At 31.8% G+C, this 16,098-nt stretch overlaps 2 protein-coding genes and 1 long non-coding RNA gene across 3 annotated transcripts; all 3 read left to right on the forward strand.

Moving 5' to 3' along the window:
* Positions 1-2,398: 2,398 nt before the first annotated feature.
* Positions 2,399-4,190, forward strand: LOC122279157. Its single transcript, XR_006229487.1, has 2 exons — positions 2,399-2,702; positions 3,684-4,190. It is a non-coding gene; the product is annotated as an uncharacterized LOC122279157 (long non-coding RNA).
* A 4,009-nt stretch (positions 4,191-8,199) lies between these two features.
* Positions 8,200-9,532, forward strand: LOC122279104 (probable glutathione S-transferase). The gene is made up of 2 exons (XM_043089445.1): positions 8,200-8,633; positions 8,990-9,532. The coding sequence occupies exons 1-2, from the start codon at positions 8,313-8,315 to the stop codon at positions 9,326-9,328; spliced, it is 660 nt and encodes a 219-aa protein (XP_042945379.1). The 5' UTR covers positions 8,200-8,312; the 3' UTR covers positions 9,329-9,532.
* Positions 9,533-14,023: 4,491 nt separating this feature from the next.
* On the forward strand, positions 14,024-14,620 carry LOC122279105 (probable glutathione S-transferase). The gene is made up of 2 exons (XM_043089446.1): positions 14,024-14,337; positions 14,419-14,620. The coding sequence occupies exons 1-2, from the start codon at positions 14,137-14,139 to the stop codon at positions 14,524-14,526; spliced, it is 309 nt and encodes a 102-aa protein (XP_042945380.1). The 5' UTR covers positions 14,024-14,136; the 3' UTR covers positions 14,527-14,620.
* The last annotated feature ends 1,478 nt before the right edge of the window (positions 14,621-16,098 follow it).

Below are 16,098 nucleotides of genomic sequence, written 5' to 3' on the forward strand. Positions count from 1 at the left end.
ATATCTTTATATATATATATATATATATATATATCTAAAGTGGCTATTTAATAGCTACTAACAAAAATTATTGTTTTACCGTCTATTTTTTTGTTTTATTTAATGCCGTTTGTCTTGTGAATTGGTGGGGTCGATATCAGCGTCCGATACTCTTCTTTCATTCCATCCTTGCAATTGTGCATTTGGAGCTTCATATGGGAATTATTGAGTTTTTGGTTCCCTTTTCCTTCGCTTCTTGAACCCTTATCTCGAACGTCTATGAAGTCATCTTGATAGCCCCCACCCACTTCATAGGTTGCAGCAAACAAGGCCAATGACTGCTTCCTTTTCTAGGATTGTTTTAGTAGATATTGCTGCTGGTGGTTGCCAAGAGAGTAGGTAATAATGGAGAAAAAAGGGTGGACAGTTAGGTTGGCAATGGGTGGAGATGTGTGTGAGCAAGCGGAGAAAAAGAGGGTGTTCAACATTTTTTTAGTTCACTTCCCGATTTTGGAGTTTTGGTTTTTAGACAGAGAAAGGGAAAGAAGAAGAGTAAGAAAAAAAATTAAACCGTTTGTGGGATGTTGTCGGTGCAAGAGTAAGAATGCGAGAAGGGGATGAAGCAATAAAATCGAAAATAAAACCCAAGAGAAAAACTGAAGAAGACCCCTGTGCCATTTTTTTCCTTTCTTATATGCCCTCTAGCATGCTTGAAAACAGACAAAACCGAGAAGAGGAAGAAGAAGGAAGGCAACGACGTGCAAGAGAAGAAGAAAAGAATAAGAACATCACTGAGTTCCTGAAAGAAAAAAGGTACAGATCAGCCACTATAGCAAACCACAACACACACATGATGTTGATTTTCTCTTCTTATTTTTTTTTTGGACTTTTTTTGTTCCCATAATGCTCCATTGTTTTGAGAAGATGAAAGAGGCATTTCGATTTGGCTTGAAACTTTTGGTGGAAGCTTTCATTTGAAGCTTCAAATGGAAGCCTCATCCCCTATTTTCCAAAATTATTATCTCGCCAGGCAAGGAAGCTAGAAGCCAGAGAGAGAGAGAGAGAGAGAGAGAGAGAGAAGCATTCCCTATTTCAAAAAATTTCCCAACATACCTTTACATCACCAAGCATGTCGTTTCGGAGTATGATCAGTGAGGTCAAGACCATGAGCAGCCAACTCATACCCCAACAACTCCAAGAGAAACTCTACTCCAAGCTTGGAATCCCATTCTGTACTCTCTCCTCTTAAATGATTCTCATCATCGATAAACATAATGGGTTTTCCATAAATGAAAATTCTGAAGTTCTATTTAAGCACAAGAATCACCCCCAATCGAAAAGTTGAAAGTTTTTAAGGTCCCACATGAGAAGTGACTCTCCATTACCATCAACAGAGGAGAGCAAATTTATGGCATATTCGAGGGAATCCATTTTACATGGAAAGGGGAGCTACAAAAGAGGGAGGGAAGCGATAAGAAGATTTTCTCAACAAGTAAAGCCTTAAGGGCTATGGCCAAAACGGCGTCGTTTATAGAGAAATGGAGGACTAGGCTGCAAGCTACAAGTTTGGCTTCAAATCCGAATGGGTTGGGCCCAAAAGAGAATAAAACACACTAAAATAAGTCCAATCCAAAAAAGAAGGGTCCAATAATTTTTTTTTTAAAAAAAAGCACATTAAAATAAGAAAATAAATTGTACAACTTAGTGATCATAAGTACTAGAATTTTATAAACACCACAATAGTGAAATATCCTCAAAGAGGTTATAAACACCACAACAGTGAAATCCCGATCCTCATTTTCTTCGACTTCGGCATTAAATAAATCTCATTGGAGATTTAAATACATAGACAAAAGGAGAAATAAATCTCATTTGACTCAAAACACGCCATTAAATACCATCATTTTGATGATGCAAACTCAATCATCTTGTTAAAGTATTGATCATAGTAATTAATTTATTTGTTAAACTTTCTTTATAATATTCTATTAATTATATTACTTGTATAAAAGTTGAAGCAATGTCTTCTAATAGCTTATGTCATCAACTAATTTTACATATTTTGTAAAAAAAAATATTATTTTTGTAAAATAATTATTTGATCCAACTAAGAAAATGCGCTTTGTACATTGCTTTTGATCTAGTAATAAACTGATAAAAGAAAACTATCAAGCCCTCATAATGAGATAGAATAAATCTACTTGCACCCGGCGTGGGGTACCCCCCGCGTACCCGTCCTTCCACGTGGAAAAATTGACACGGCATGTTTTGATTTGGAAAAATATAATTGCAAGCATAATTGTGCACTAATGTGATATGATTGGTCAAAAAGTAGATTTTATAAAAACCAGTGTTAATTTAAATTTTAAGTATGAATAATCAGTATTAATATACAGATTAATGCACAACTATACTTGTATGTAACAAAACCCTTTTGATATTGACTCAAACAGCAGAACACGAAACCACGAATAGAGCAAGGTCTGTCTTATTTCTACCCACGAATAGAGCAAGGGTGGGTCTTCTTCTATTCTTCTTCGTTACCCACGAAGACGAACACGGGTTGGGTTATTCTCATCTTCTTCTTCCCATGCTTATAGCAGTACGTGGTCGCATGCCCTAAAGATCAGGTTTGGCGATTTTGGGTCTTCTTCTCATCTTCGGCGTCTACCCACAAAGACAAACACAGGTTCCCAAAGTAACCGAATCGAAATCCCCCATTGGTAGTGTTTCTTCAATCCTCCATTACACCTGATTTCAAAATTTGGAAACCCTAATCCTAACCCTAACTATCTGTATGTCATCTCAGATTTTATTCTTCTTCTTCTTCCAGATTTTATTTTGAAATTCAATGTAGTAATTGTTTTCTTTTGTCTGAAGCTCTTAGTTTTGTTTAGAAAATAAATCTTGCAATAGATCTTCTATCATTTCCAACTATACTTGAAATTCCTTTAAAAAGTTAGAAATAGTTCATTGGTAGAACTTGAATATGTTAGAATGAGTGTCCTAGCTCAGTGTGTGTTCCTCATTGTTGAGTGTCCTAGCCCAATGTGGTTGTACACAACATTTTTCATTTATATCGCAGTTTAATCAAGTTTTTTTTTTTGGGGAAATTTTCTATTGTTTCAGTCTTTAGTCTTTAGTTTACACTAACTGTTGAGCCACAAGAATTATTGAGTTTTGTTGATGTTAATCAGATCCCATGGTAGTTGAAAGGCATGCTCAGAATGGAGAAGCTCGACCTCACTTACCTTAGAGCCTATCTGTTTGGTTTTATGTCTCTTAGAGTTTTTACTTTTAGTCCTGCTGTTGCTTGTTGCTTTACGTAGTGTTTGGAATCTGTATTATTTCCTGCCTCTTCAGGAGGTGTTTTATTTTGAATAAATTTCAGAAGGTGCCGTCCCGCTTTAGAAAAAGAAAAAAAAAAAGAAAAAGGAGAGGCCAGGTGCATAAGAGGAGAGGAGTAATAAGATTTAACTTTTCTTGCAGTTATGGAATTCTTATTCTTTTATTTGTTTCCTAACCATTTATAGTTTCTTTTGCATTAACAATGGGTAAATCGTGGGTGTCAATCATATACTGTGAAGTTGAGAGATGGCATTTGAGCCTCATTATTTAAATTGAATTGATGCACTTGTTGATGGACTTTATTTTGATGCACTTGTTGATGTTGTGGTTTGGTGTGCCTTGCTCGGTGCTTGTAGGACCTATGGTAATATAGAGGTTGGGAGGCAAATCCTCAAACAGCTTTTGGTGATGGAGCCATATAATTCGGGGCTTTACGTGTTTCTCTCAAACATATACTGTGAAGTTGTGAGATGGAAGATGTGAAGAAGATAAGGAAACTAATGGATGGCTGTGGGATCAAAAATTGTAGAGCAATTAGCCTCATCGAGATTGATGGTTGTGTTCGTGAATTTCTGGTTGACGGCAAGAGACATGAAATTTGGAGCAGTATACGCTCGATGCTTGATCAATTAACACAACATTTGAAGTTTTCATGATATTCACGCAATATCTCAAGTGCATATTTGGATGTAGATGAAATATACCCCCTTGCCCATTTTTGAGTTGTATTAATAAGTTGTGAGAAAGTAACTTGAAACACTAGAATTATATCTTTATTCTTTCCCTTCTATTATTTGTAAAACATGACAACTGTTTTCCTTCTAATTATAAAATCAAGAAAGAGTACGTGCATGAACAAGAAATTATTAAAGAGTTTCTATTTCACAATGCAGATTTTTACATTTATTTCATACAGTTTAGCCATTAGCTGATGATTATTCAAGGCAGCTTCCATCGTTACAAAGAATTTGAGGTCTTCTTGTCACGATGATGTAGACATACCAGTCATTCTATAGGTCAATACTAAAAACAATTGCTCTAACTTGTTTCTGTGACTGCAAGAAACAACACGGCAAAGAAAGCTACAGGGAGCAGCTTATGGGTTCCCTGCTCCTAATTCATTTGAAACTCTAGTACTAAACAAAAAACGAGACAGATTTTAGAAAGGTAGACTACAGTAGCCACCTGGAAAATGTAACAATAAATATCTTTTACATATACGTGTGTACATGCGTGTCTATAATCTTTGTCTGTGGACATGTTCAACTGAACAAACCTTGCTGGAAAAAAAGAAACAAACAAACCTTGCTGTTAAAAAAGAAACAAACAAACATTGCTGCAGCACCAAGTCCGTATGTTAAGCATATGCATACAACCAAAATATAAAACAATCTCATTCAACCAACACTGATAAACCAAAATGAACAAGGAAAACTTAAAAGGGGAAAAAAGGTACTACCAACCATACACAACTGGACGACAAATTTATATTAAGCAATATCGAATCCCGTCACAAACTGGGGTTGGCATTTAAAGTGTACCCCAATATCCAGCTCCATGGTTCATTCTACATACGAGTAACAAAGAAAAACAATTTGCTTTACAGAAATACGAATTCCTGACAATTTACAAGCAGGTGATCTGACAATTTCCACCGAAAACAAATACAGCTAAAACAGTGCCAAAATTCAAGGCTTCCTCCAAAATTCTAAAATGAAGATTCAAGGCCAATGTACAAAAAATCAAGCCTTCCACCAAAATTCTAAGCTGAAGATGCAAGGCCAATGTACAAAAAATAGGCATTCCACCAATATCTTGTAAAAAAGGGGCAACAAGCATCAGCCAGCGTATAAATAGAATTGAATTATCTACTAAATCTCTTGGGAAACAAAGCAAGCAAGTGTTTCAAATACTCAATATCAATATCAACAATAATAACCTGGAAGAACCGAATCAGACAAAAGCTTCCTGAGAGCAAAAGAAGCTGTTGCTTTTGAAATTAAAGCAGCTAAGGAATCTCATTTAGCGTAATTGATTATATTTTTCCTTTTTTCAGTTTTGCTACATTCACAATTACAAAATAAGTTAAATAACTCTAACACTGATGTGACTTCATCTTATTTGTTAGATATATTTTATAATAAATATAATTTTACAATATGATAAAACACATCAAGCCATATCAATCTGTGAAATTATTTTTATATAATCCTTTTATAGTTAGAGTATTTACCATTTTTATGCATTCAAATTTATACTTAGACAATATGTATTTTTTTATTATATATATAAAGTTATGTTTTACACAAATTTTTACACTTGCCTGAGAGCACTCTCACCAGATTATCTATATGTAAAAAAATTATATTTTTTAGCTATTAAGGATGAAAATGGGCTCACAATGGATGATGCAAAGTCAAATAATTTGTTTTTGACCTACAGTGTTTGTAAACTGAAATTCAAATTTGATGCTTACTGTTGAATGAACAAATATATATTTTATTATTTTTTTATAACACTCTCTTTTCTCTCCATCTACATCTACAAACATCTAAATAATTTAATTAGAATATGATTACTAATTAACATATAATAAGTGAAAGGGTAAAATATGATAAAATAAAATACATTAATAATTAAAAAAATTAAATATTTTTGTAATTATTAATTACTCATTACTATATAATGAATAAATAGATAATTCAATGTAGAGATTTAATGTGAATAGTCAAAGTCAAATTCATATCATATTATTTCATTGTTATATAATGAAAAAATAGCTATTTCAATATAGAGACTTATATGAATAGAATAGCCAAAATATAAATTTATCTTGTATTTATTAAAAATGTCCTTTATATATGCATAATCTATTAACAATGCTCTTGAGCCCGCTAAATTAGATTTATGGATTCGCCCCATGCAATCGAGAATTTTATTCTAATAAAATAGTTCTAATTGCTGGCATTATAAGATAAATGCTTACTAGTGGTTAAATATTTGTTAGGAAGACATCATTTGCTACAGTAATAAAATAACTGTCAATTATTGTTGTGAGTACTGTTCCAAATAAATTAATTTGAAGTATGATTTTAGAAGTGCTTGGTAGGGTTACCACTAGCTAGTCTTTAAAAACCCTAAAGCTCTATCTCATTTTTCTCTCTAGAGGCTCACCTCCAACAAAAACGAAGCCAGGGGGTGAGGCTTTAGCTCTTCCCTCCCTCCTCTCATCTGTTTAGATTAGACAGTATGTAATAATTTTTCTAGTTTTTTATTTGTGTTTTTCAGTTCAAAGTGTGTTGAAACGCTGATTTGCTATTCTCTAAAGCCCAATGACTACCACAAGTCCCACTGTAGGATTTCCAAACCGCCGATCCCTCAAACAAGCAAAGAATTTCACCGAGCGGAACAGCGCGTGAGTCATACAAACTAGTCAAAATGTGTGTGAGTTTCAAGCATCACCACATGGGAAAGCTCCTACTACAACCAAGCACGTCATTTTTGGGACCAGGGCCTTCAGTCTCTTCAGACCCAACCATCCGTTACACTTATAGGGTGGCGCGTGTCCCTTACATGCCACCACAGTCTATTTGTTTTTGTATTTTCTTGCTATAAGGTTGAAAATGTAGATCTACAATTTTTCAGATTGTAATTCATCATTTTCACATTTATATTTTTTATTTTGTTATTTTTTTTGTTTAGGTAAAAATAAAAGAAGAAATAGTTTATTGGACATTTTGTTCATGGAGTGAAATCTTCTCCTTTTATGGATGGTGGAGTTTGGGAGCCCTCTCCTCCTCTGGCAAGTGGGAGATGAAATCTCTACTTTAGGTAGAATATGGTCTCTCAGACAGTTTATCTGTAGAGAGTTATAAAAGTTAAGACTATACTAATCATAAAGTAATTTGTGTACTGGAAATACTTCAATTGTGAGTAGTTGACTTGTAATTATATCAAGTCACAACTTTAACTTGCTTTCATGAATGAATAAAGTCTATTTCTTAAAAAAAAAATTAATTAATTAATTTGTTATTTTTTGTGACTTTGGGTTAACACGTTGAATTCAAACTTTGATTAAACTGTTCATTTTGAACAATTAGTCCTTTAATCATTTAAATAGTGAATAGAACTTGAGCTCGAAGTTCTCATATATATGTTTTATGATAAAATTAGGCAGCCTAGAAAGTGTTACTCGTATATAATATTCGTTGAAATTAAAGCGACAATATTTTAACATAAACAAAAAGCAGGCAAAACAACGTAGCAAGTGGTACGTTTAAGCTTGTTTGTTTATATAAAATTAAATTATCTCATTTTATTTTATATAATTATTAATTATTATAATATTTTAAAATTTTTATATAAAATATAATAAATAATTTAATTTTTTTATAATTTAAAATAAAATTAATATTAAAAATATATTATAATAATATTTTATTAAATTTTTAACAAAATATATCATCTTATATTCTATTAACTCTATAACCAAACGACTCATCTATACCGCGAAAGCAGTGACAACACTTGACGGCTATTGACTCCTCCCATGTCACTCGTAAATCAGCTTACGTTTTTCTTGTGTACGGGCAGTAGGATATAAAGAGAAAATATATTTGTGAGTTCGTAAGGGTCAGGTTATAATTTAAAAAAAAAAATAAATATAAAATTTATTTAAAAATAAAATGATTTTTTAATAATAAAATTTACTCTTTTCTAAAAATGTAATTATACAATATTTACACTATTTACAACTATACACGGCGTCGCTCTTTCGGCAATAAAACGATAAATACAGGTGGCAAGCTTTTAATGGGAGCATTCATTGTGCCTTCAACACATGTTATAAACTGACAAACGAAAACTCTGAATACATTCTCTATCTTGTACCTAGGAGGAGAGGTTCAAAAAGTTCTCCACGTCTCTTTTGCTTTCTATATCTTCGGCCCCTTAATTTCATTCTTCAAACTTTGAGGCGTGTGACAATGGCAGATGATGAGGTGATTTTGCTGGATTACTGGGTTAGCGTGTTTGGGATGAGGGTCAGGATTGCGTTGGCTGAGAAGGAGATCAAGTATGAGTCTAGGGAGGAGGACTTGTTGGGAAACAAGAGCGATCTGCTTCTCAAGATGAACCCGATTTACAAGAAGATTCCAGTTCTAATCCACAACGGAAAACCTGTATGTGAATCACTCATCATCGTTCAATACATAGACGAGATTTGGAATGATAGATCTCCATTGTTGCCCTCTGATCCTTATCAGAGAGCTCAAGCTAGGTTTTGGGCTGATTTTGTCGATAAGAAGGTATGCGCGTCTTCATCTTGGCTGATTAATTAGTTTCTCTTACGGATTAATTTGTTTGATGAATTTGATTCGGTTTTAGAATCTTCTCTCAGTCTCAGCAAACGATTCATTTGTGTGTCCTTGAAGCAAGATATTAATGAGTCAACTGTCAGGAGTTTATAAGTGTTTGTTTATCTATTTTATTGTTTTGTAAATTGAGCTTGGGTTATCTATTATGATCCCTAATAAATTATGACTTTTTTTTTTCCTGGATTTAAAAGAAGTATAGAAAAATTGAAGAAACAATTAAACTGATCTCCTCCATTTGTTTTGTAATATAATGAGTACTGTTAATGCAAATAAGTGCAAAATTGCAGGTGGCTCCAAGGGGAGTACTATGGGGAAAAGGAGAAGAGCAGGAGGCAGCAAAGAACGAGTTACTTGAGACTTTCAAGATATTGGAGGGAGAGCTGGGAGACAAGCCTTATTTTGGGGGTGAAACATTTGGGTTTGTCGACATTTCTCTCGTCACTTTCTCCTGCTGGTTCCATGCCTTTGAGATGTTTGGGAAATTCAGCATGAAGGCGGAGTTCCCCAAGATCACTGAATGGGCAAAAAGGTGCAAGCAGAGAGAGAGTGTCGCCAAGAGTCTTCAGGACCCCCAGAAGGTCGATGAGTTTGTTGTGGAGTATAGGAAGTGGCTTGGCGTCGAATAGAGTAATGTTTTTGCCTGAGGGTAGAAAACTGTGAATGTCTGAATTTGTATGGTTTTGGCTGAGGGTCTTGGTTATCATGTGTGTCGTCCGTTGAGTTTTTTGGATACTTATCGTGTACGTGTCTTCTATGTGTTAGTCGTTAGGTCGAAAGACGCATGTAACATCCGTTATGTTCGAATAAGAAAAACTCCTTTTTTATAGAAATATTTGGTAGAAAATCCCCGAGGTAATTTCATTAGGATGCAGTTAATGAAAGGTTTCAGACAACTATGACTTCCCAATTGCATGCATTTCTTATATGATTGCGGTATATAAATATGTGATAAATTAAAACTAAAATAGGAGAGAAATATATAGAGAAATGCTAATTGTACTTGGAAGAAAAATTTATAAAAAACTTATTATCTATGTGTCAACTATTAATATGGTGAAAATTTATAAGTTTGAAATTTAAATTTTTTACTTTTAAAAGCAAACTAATAAGATGAATCTTGTATATTTTTATAAGTGAAATTATAAGTACATGCAGTACTATTTAAATATATATTATCTGTCAATAGCATGTGGCTTAGATGGTATGAGACCCAGCCTCCATAAGAGAGGTCTTGGGTTTGATCCCCCTCCCCAATCCCCAATATCAAAATATATATATATATATATATATATATTATCTAACGAATTGAATATTTAATGTTTTTAGAAGATTTATCTAATTATCAAATGAAATGGAAAGCAATTGAAAAGTGTGTGCCATTCTGCATTTCTCTCTCTAGAGGCCGTTTTCTCTCTTCCAAACTTCTAGCCACTGCCAGAGGGGTGGAGCACCCTTCCAACCCCCCTTCCCTCATGTCTCTCCAACACGAGCTGTTTATAGTTTTTTTTTTCTTCTCGATTTTTCTTAAGTTTTTCGTTTGTAAAACCAAAATGTGCCAATCTACTGCTTACCAACCTCTTACGACCGCCACGCGCCCTATCAGTAGACTTTCTAGCCGTTGACTTTTCAGAAAGTTGAAGAAAATTGATCAAAAGCATGGCGTGTGAGTCTCATGTGCAGCTCATACCGCATGTGAGTTTCACGCGCCATCACACCAGAGAGAATTTGCAACCATCATTCCCGGTACCACTAGGATCAGCGGCTTCGGATCTCTCAGATCTGACCATCACATTATTTTTTAGAGTAGCGAATGAACCACACGTGCCTCCATAGATAGTGACAGTTCTATGCTGATGTATCGACTCATCTTCTAGTTGCTACGTTCTTATGTTTCCATTTTCCCTAACAAATGATCAATATAAAGTAATCATGAAAGTCTCCTACAGCCAGTCTAGACGAACAAGATGTAGTATACATCAATTCACTACAACTTTTAGTCATAATCTTATAGTCTGTTTATTAGACTATGCACAAATCACTTCAAGCAGCTTCTCCTTAATAGAAAATGGGTGAGAGCCAATTTTTGGTTTCAGATCCATCTTTTTTTTATTCCACATTTGCTTGTTTTGGGATGACTATTGAGGGCTCCCACTCTATTGAATCTAGTATCTTGTAACTACTTAGCTTATCTATGAATTTATTTGTTGAAAAAATAAAAAAGAAAGCAATCGGTAAGGAGAATGTAGCAGGGCCAGGGGCCAAGGCTCCCCAAAAATCTCAAAAAAAATAAAAAAATAAAAAAAATTATGGGATTACTAGAGAAGTTAAAAACTCATTTGATTCTCACATGCATTGCCTCAAATTCGAAAATCATCTATCTTCAACTCAAATATCAAATTTCAGCTGCAACATTACCAGTGCCATATTATCATCCAAATCTATAAGATTTATCCATAATTTATTATTTATATCGGGTATTGAAAACTACCAGAAAGGCCAATGTATATTATCAAGTTGATAGATTGATCCGATTTGTTTTGATTCTTCCAATTTCAACGGCAAGTACTGAATGAACTTTTTCAATCATGAACATGAATAAGGCAAGGTTTTGAAACAAAATGAAAGATGACTTTCTTAAAAATTATTTAGTAGTCAATATTGAGGATGAAATTGCTAAAAGACTTAGCATGGATGCCATATTTGATTAATTATATTTAATGAAAAAGTGACAATCTCATTTAGCATAGTTGATTATATTTTTCCTTTTTTAAGTATTGCTACATTCACAATTATACAAAATAACTCTAAAACTAATGTAACTTCATTTGATCTGTTAGATCTACTTTATAATTAAGGTAACTTTACAATCTGATAAAAAATATCAAGCCATGTCAATTTATAAAATTATTTTTATATAATTATTTTGTGGTTAGAGTACTTAGACAATATGTATTTTTATTTTGTTTTTTATATATAAAAAGTTATGTTTTGCACAAATTTTTACACTTGCCTCATCCCACTAAATTAGATTTCTAGCTTCGCCCATGGTAATCAAGAATTTTATTATAATAAAATTAGTTCTAATTGCGGCATTATAAGATAAATGCTAGTGGTTAAATATTTGTTACGAAAACATCATTTGCTACAATAATAAAATAAGTGTTAATTATTGTTGTGAGTATTGTTCCAAATAAATTAATTTGAAGTACGATTCTAGAAGTGCTTGGTAGGGTTGCCGCTAGCTGGTCTTTAGAAACCCTAAACCTCTATCTCCCTTTTCTCTCTAGAGTCTCGCCTCCAACAAGAACTAGGCCAGGGGGTGAGGCTTTGACTCTTTCCTCTCTCCTTCCATTTATTTAGACTAGATAGTGTGTAGTGTTTTTTCCAATTTTTTATTTGTATTTTTCCGTCCAAAGTGTGGTGAAATTTTGATTTGCTGTTCTCTAGAGCCCAACGATCACCACGCGTCCTACCGCAAGATTCACAAACCGTCAATTTTTCAAACAGTCAAAGAATTTCGTCGAACGGAACAGCGCGTGAGTGACACACGCGGGTCAAAGTGCTCATGAGTTCTAGGCACCACTGTGTGGGAAAGCTCCTGCTGTAGCCACGTGCGTCATTTTTGGGGACCAGGCCCCTCAGTTTCTTCAAATCCAACCATCCGCTACACTTTTAGGGTGGCGTGTGCCGCTTACGTGCCACTACAGCCTATTTGTTTTTGTATTTTTTTACCGCAAGACTGTAAATACAGATCTACAATTTTTCAAGTTGTAATTCGTCATTTTCACATTTATATTTTTTTATTTACTTTTGTTTAGGTAAACATAAAAGAAGAAATAGTCTCTTGGATATTTTGTTCATAGAGTGAAAGTCCTCTCCTCTTCTGGAGGGTTTAGAAGTCCTCTCTTCCTCTAGAGAGTGGGGGAGAAAATCTCTACTTTAGGCAGAGTGTAATCTCTTACATGGTTTATCTGTAAAAAGTTATAGACGTTAAGCCTATACCAGTCATAAATTAATTTGTGTACTAGGAGAACCTTAATTATAAGTAGTTGGCTTGTAATTATATCAAGTCAAAACTTTAATTTACTTTCATGAATGAATAAAATCTATTTCTCAATAAAATAAAAATAAAAATGAATTAATTTGTTAGTTTTTGTGACTTTTAACATGTTGAATTCGAACTCTGGTTGAAGTGTTCATTTTGAACAACTGCTCCTTTAATCATTTCAATAGTGAATGGAACTTGAGTTCGAAGTTCTCATATATGTTTTATGGTAAAATTAGGCGGCCTAGAAAGTGATACATGTATAGAATATTCCTTGAAATTAAGGCGACGTTAATCGTCTTTTTTATTTATTTTTAATGAAGTCTACTCGCTTGTTTAAAAATAATAATAAAAAAAAAAAAACCAAAAAGCATGCAAAACAACGTCATAACAAAGAACTTATTAAATTAAAAAAAAAAACAAAGCAAGTGGTACATCTAAGGATTGGTTTGCTTTTACAAAATTAAATTATCTTATATTATTATAAAATATCATTAAATTTTTTTTAAATTTTCATACAAATTAAATATAATAAATAATTCGATTTTTTTCAAATTTTAAAATAAAATTAATATTAAAAAAATTATATTATAATAATATTTTATTTAATTTTTAATAAATTATCTCATCATATATTATATTAACTGTATAATCAAACGAGCATTTATAGTATACTTACATGATCCGGACCATCTGGAATTACGCCGAAGGTTGTAGGGGATACTATTACGAATTTACGAGAACGACACACAAGGGTAGGTAGTTGGTAGAGTCAAATAAATTAAAAAAATATTCTTGTAGAAAGGTATTTTATAAAATTAATTTTACAAATTGATGAAATTAATAAATCTTAAAATTATTTTTATTATAAGATATATCTATTAAATATAAGAAATCTTTAATATATGAAATTACAGTCCAGTTTTGATAATAAAATAAGATGAGATAGTTTTAAATAAAAATAAAAAATTGAATACAAAATTATTAAAATATTACTTTTAATATTATTTATATTTTAAATATTGAAAAAATTAAGTTGTTTATTATATTTTATGTGAGAATTTAAAAAAAATTATAATTATGAGATAATATGAAATAAAATATTTTGGAGAATAAGTGATGTTTTATTTTTTATTTTACTTTTAATATTTTTTATTATTATTTAAAAAACCTTATTTTGACGGAGGAATACATTTTTTAAAAACTCAAAACGGCCCAAAACATACAACATCGTTTAAAAACCCAATATAAAAAACCTTACAATTAATACATTTGTGGTTAGAGAATTTTGAATAAGTTCGCAAAATACTCCACGACTCTTTTGCTTTCTGTATCTCCGGCCCCTTAATTTATTCCTTCAATACTTTTGACTCTTTGAGGCGTGTGACAATGGCAGATGATGAGGTGATTTTGCTGGATTACTGGGTTAGCATGTTTGGGACGAGGGTCAGGATTGCGTTGGCTGAGAAGGAGATCAAGTATGAGTCTTGGGAGGAGGGCTTGTTAGCCTTGGGAAACAAGAGCGATCTGCTTCTCAAGATGAACCCGATTTACAAGCAGATTCCAGTTCTAATCCACAACGGGAAACCTGTATGTGAATCCCTCAACATCGTTCAATACATAGATGAGATTTGGAATGATAGATATCCATTGTAACAGTAAAATGTGCAGGACTCGGGAGGCAGGAAGGATGAGAAAGAGGAAGGACGCTTACGGGCCGTCCGATTCGATCGAGAAATATCCGAGAAACTTGAGACATGTGAGGCTGTTGGCACGTGAGCATCAGTAGTCGGCACTACCAAACGTGGGTGTGACTGTGGACTCTGGAGTTTCTATAAAAAAATAAAAATAAAAATATTTAAAATTAAAAAAAGAAAAAGAAAAAAAAAAGGCAGATATAAATTTCGTACAAATTCTTTAACAAAGGGAAACGTTAATTGAGTTCAAATTCTGTGATATAGTTAAGAAAAAAATTATTTATCTTTTTTTTTTTTCCGTAATCTTCTCATTAACTCATTATATAATATTAAATGATAAGTTTATAAACAAAATATAATAAATAATTTATAATTATCTAATAACATGGCAAAAAATAATAATAAAATGATAATAATTAAAATAATGAATAACATTACTCATTATTCATGTTTGAGAATTAAATTTATGCTAAAACATTGGTAATTATTATTATAAAAATTAAGCATGACAGAGTACAAGTCTTGTCCAAATAAGTACTATTTGGTTTGGAAATTAAAAAAAATTACCTATTTGGTATAATAAAATAAGTTAAAGATTTTGTCTTAAATTATAAAATCTAAGAGAAAAAGAGTATACATATAAAATAAAACTAATTAATTACTTATATATTTAATCTTATCTAAAAAGGTTATCAAATCAAATCAAATAGATCAGATAATTTCATTTAAATAAAACAAATCTATGTATCACCTTTTTTATTACTAGAGAACTTTCTTAGATGTGTTAGTCTCGGGATATACCTAATATAGTGATTTAAATAAATAAAAAAGTTAAAAAGTTAATAATTTATTTGTCTGGTAAAAGAAAATACAAAGTTAAAAAAAGGTAAAAAAAAAAGATAAAAAAAATTTAAACTTCAACAAAATATGAGCATCGGTCTTGATCTATATTAGATTATCTATTTACTCTCTATATAATAATTAAATGTTATTAATTTAATAATTTTTTTAATTTTTTTCATTACATTTTATAGTTCTACTAATTAAAATATTAATAATAATTAAATTAATAATTAATATTATATATTGAGTGTTTTAAGCATTTTATTAGTTAAATTTACTTAAAGTTAAATTTTATAATGAGAATGCTTTAAAACGTTTCTGTTCTAAAAAGTAAAGTCATTTTAATTTTTTTTATTTAAAAAAATTGAAACAAAAAGAAAAAAAATAAGTGCACTATCAGAACAAAAATGACATGAAAAAAAGACATCAATTCATATGTGACACCAACTATTGAGAACATTTTGATAAAATATGATCATTCATTAAATTCTATAAACGAGTTATACATCAAATAGTCAAGTATTTTAAAGACTTTCTGTAAAAATGATCATTTATTAAATTTTATAAGAGAATTATACGTTAAATGGTTAACAGCTTTAAAAGCCTTTTAGTAAAACAAGACTAGTTCTATAAATAAGATATAATAAATAATATCTAATAATTTAATATTATATTATAAAAAATTAATAAAATAATTATAGTGAACAGCTTTACTCCAACCCAAGAAAAAAATGTTAGTTGCTTTGAATATTGGGCGGCTAGCAAATAAAACTTTTTCCAAAGCATCATTAATTATTTAGCGACTTTTGGT

The sequence above is a fragment of the Carya illinoinensis genome, chromosome 10, assembly GCF_018687715.1.
Source record: "Carya illinoinensis cultivar Pawnee chromosome 10, C.illinoinensisPawnee_v1, whole genome shotgun sequence".
In the NCBI taxonomy this organism is placed as follows: Eukaryota; Viridiplantae; Streptophyta; class Magnoliopsida; order Fagales; family Juglandaceae; genus Carya; species Carya illinoinensis.

What these genes read in the sequence shown, in the direction of transcription:
- LOC122279104 (XM_043089445.1), top strand. Translation starts at nt 8,313, where the DNA reads ATGGCAGATGATGAGGTGATTTTGCTGGATTACTGGGTTAGCGTGTTT. An exon ending in CTGATTTTGTCGATAAGAAG is followed by an intron (nt 8,634 to 8,989) that starts GTATGCGCGTCT and finishes GCAAAATTGCAG; the next exon opens with GTGGCTCCAAGGGGAGTACT.
- LOC122279105 (XM_043089446.1), top strand. Translation starts at nt 14,137, where the DNA reads ATGGCAGATGATGAGGTGATTTTGCTGGATTACTGGGTTAGCATGTTT. An exon ending in TAATCCACAACGGGAAACCT is followed by an intron (nt 14,338 to 14,418) that starts GTATGTGAATCC and finishes TAAAATGTGCAG; the next exon opens with GACTCGGGAGGCAGGAAGGA.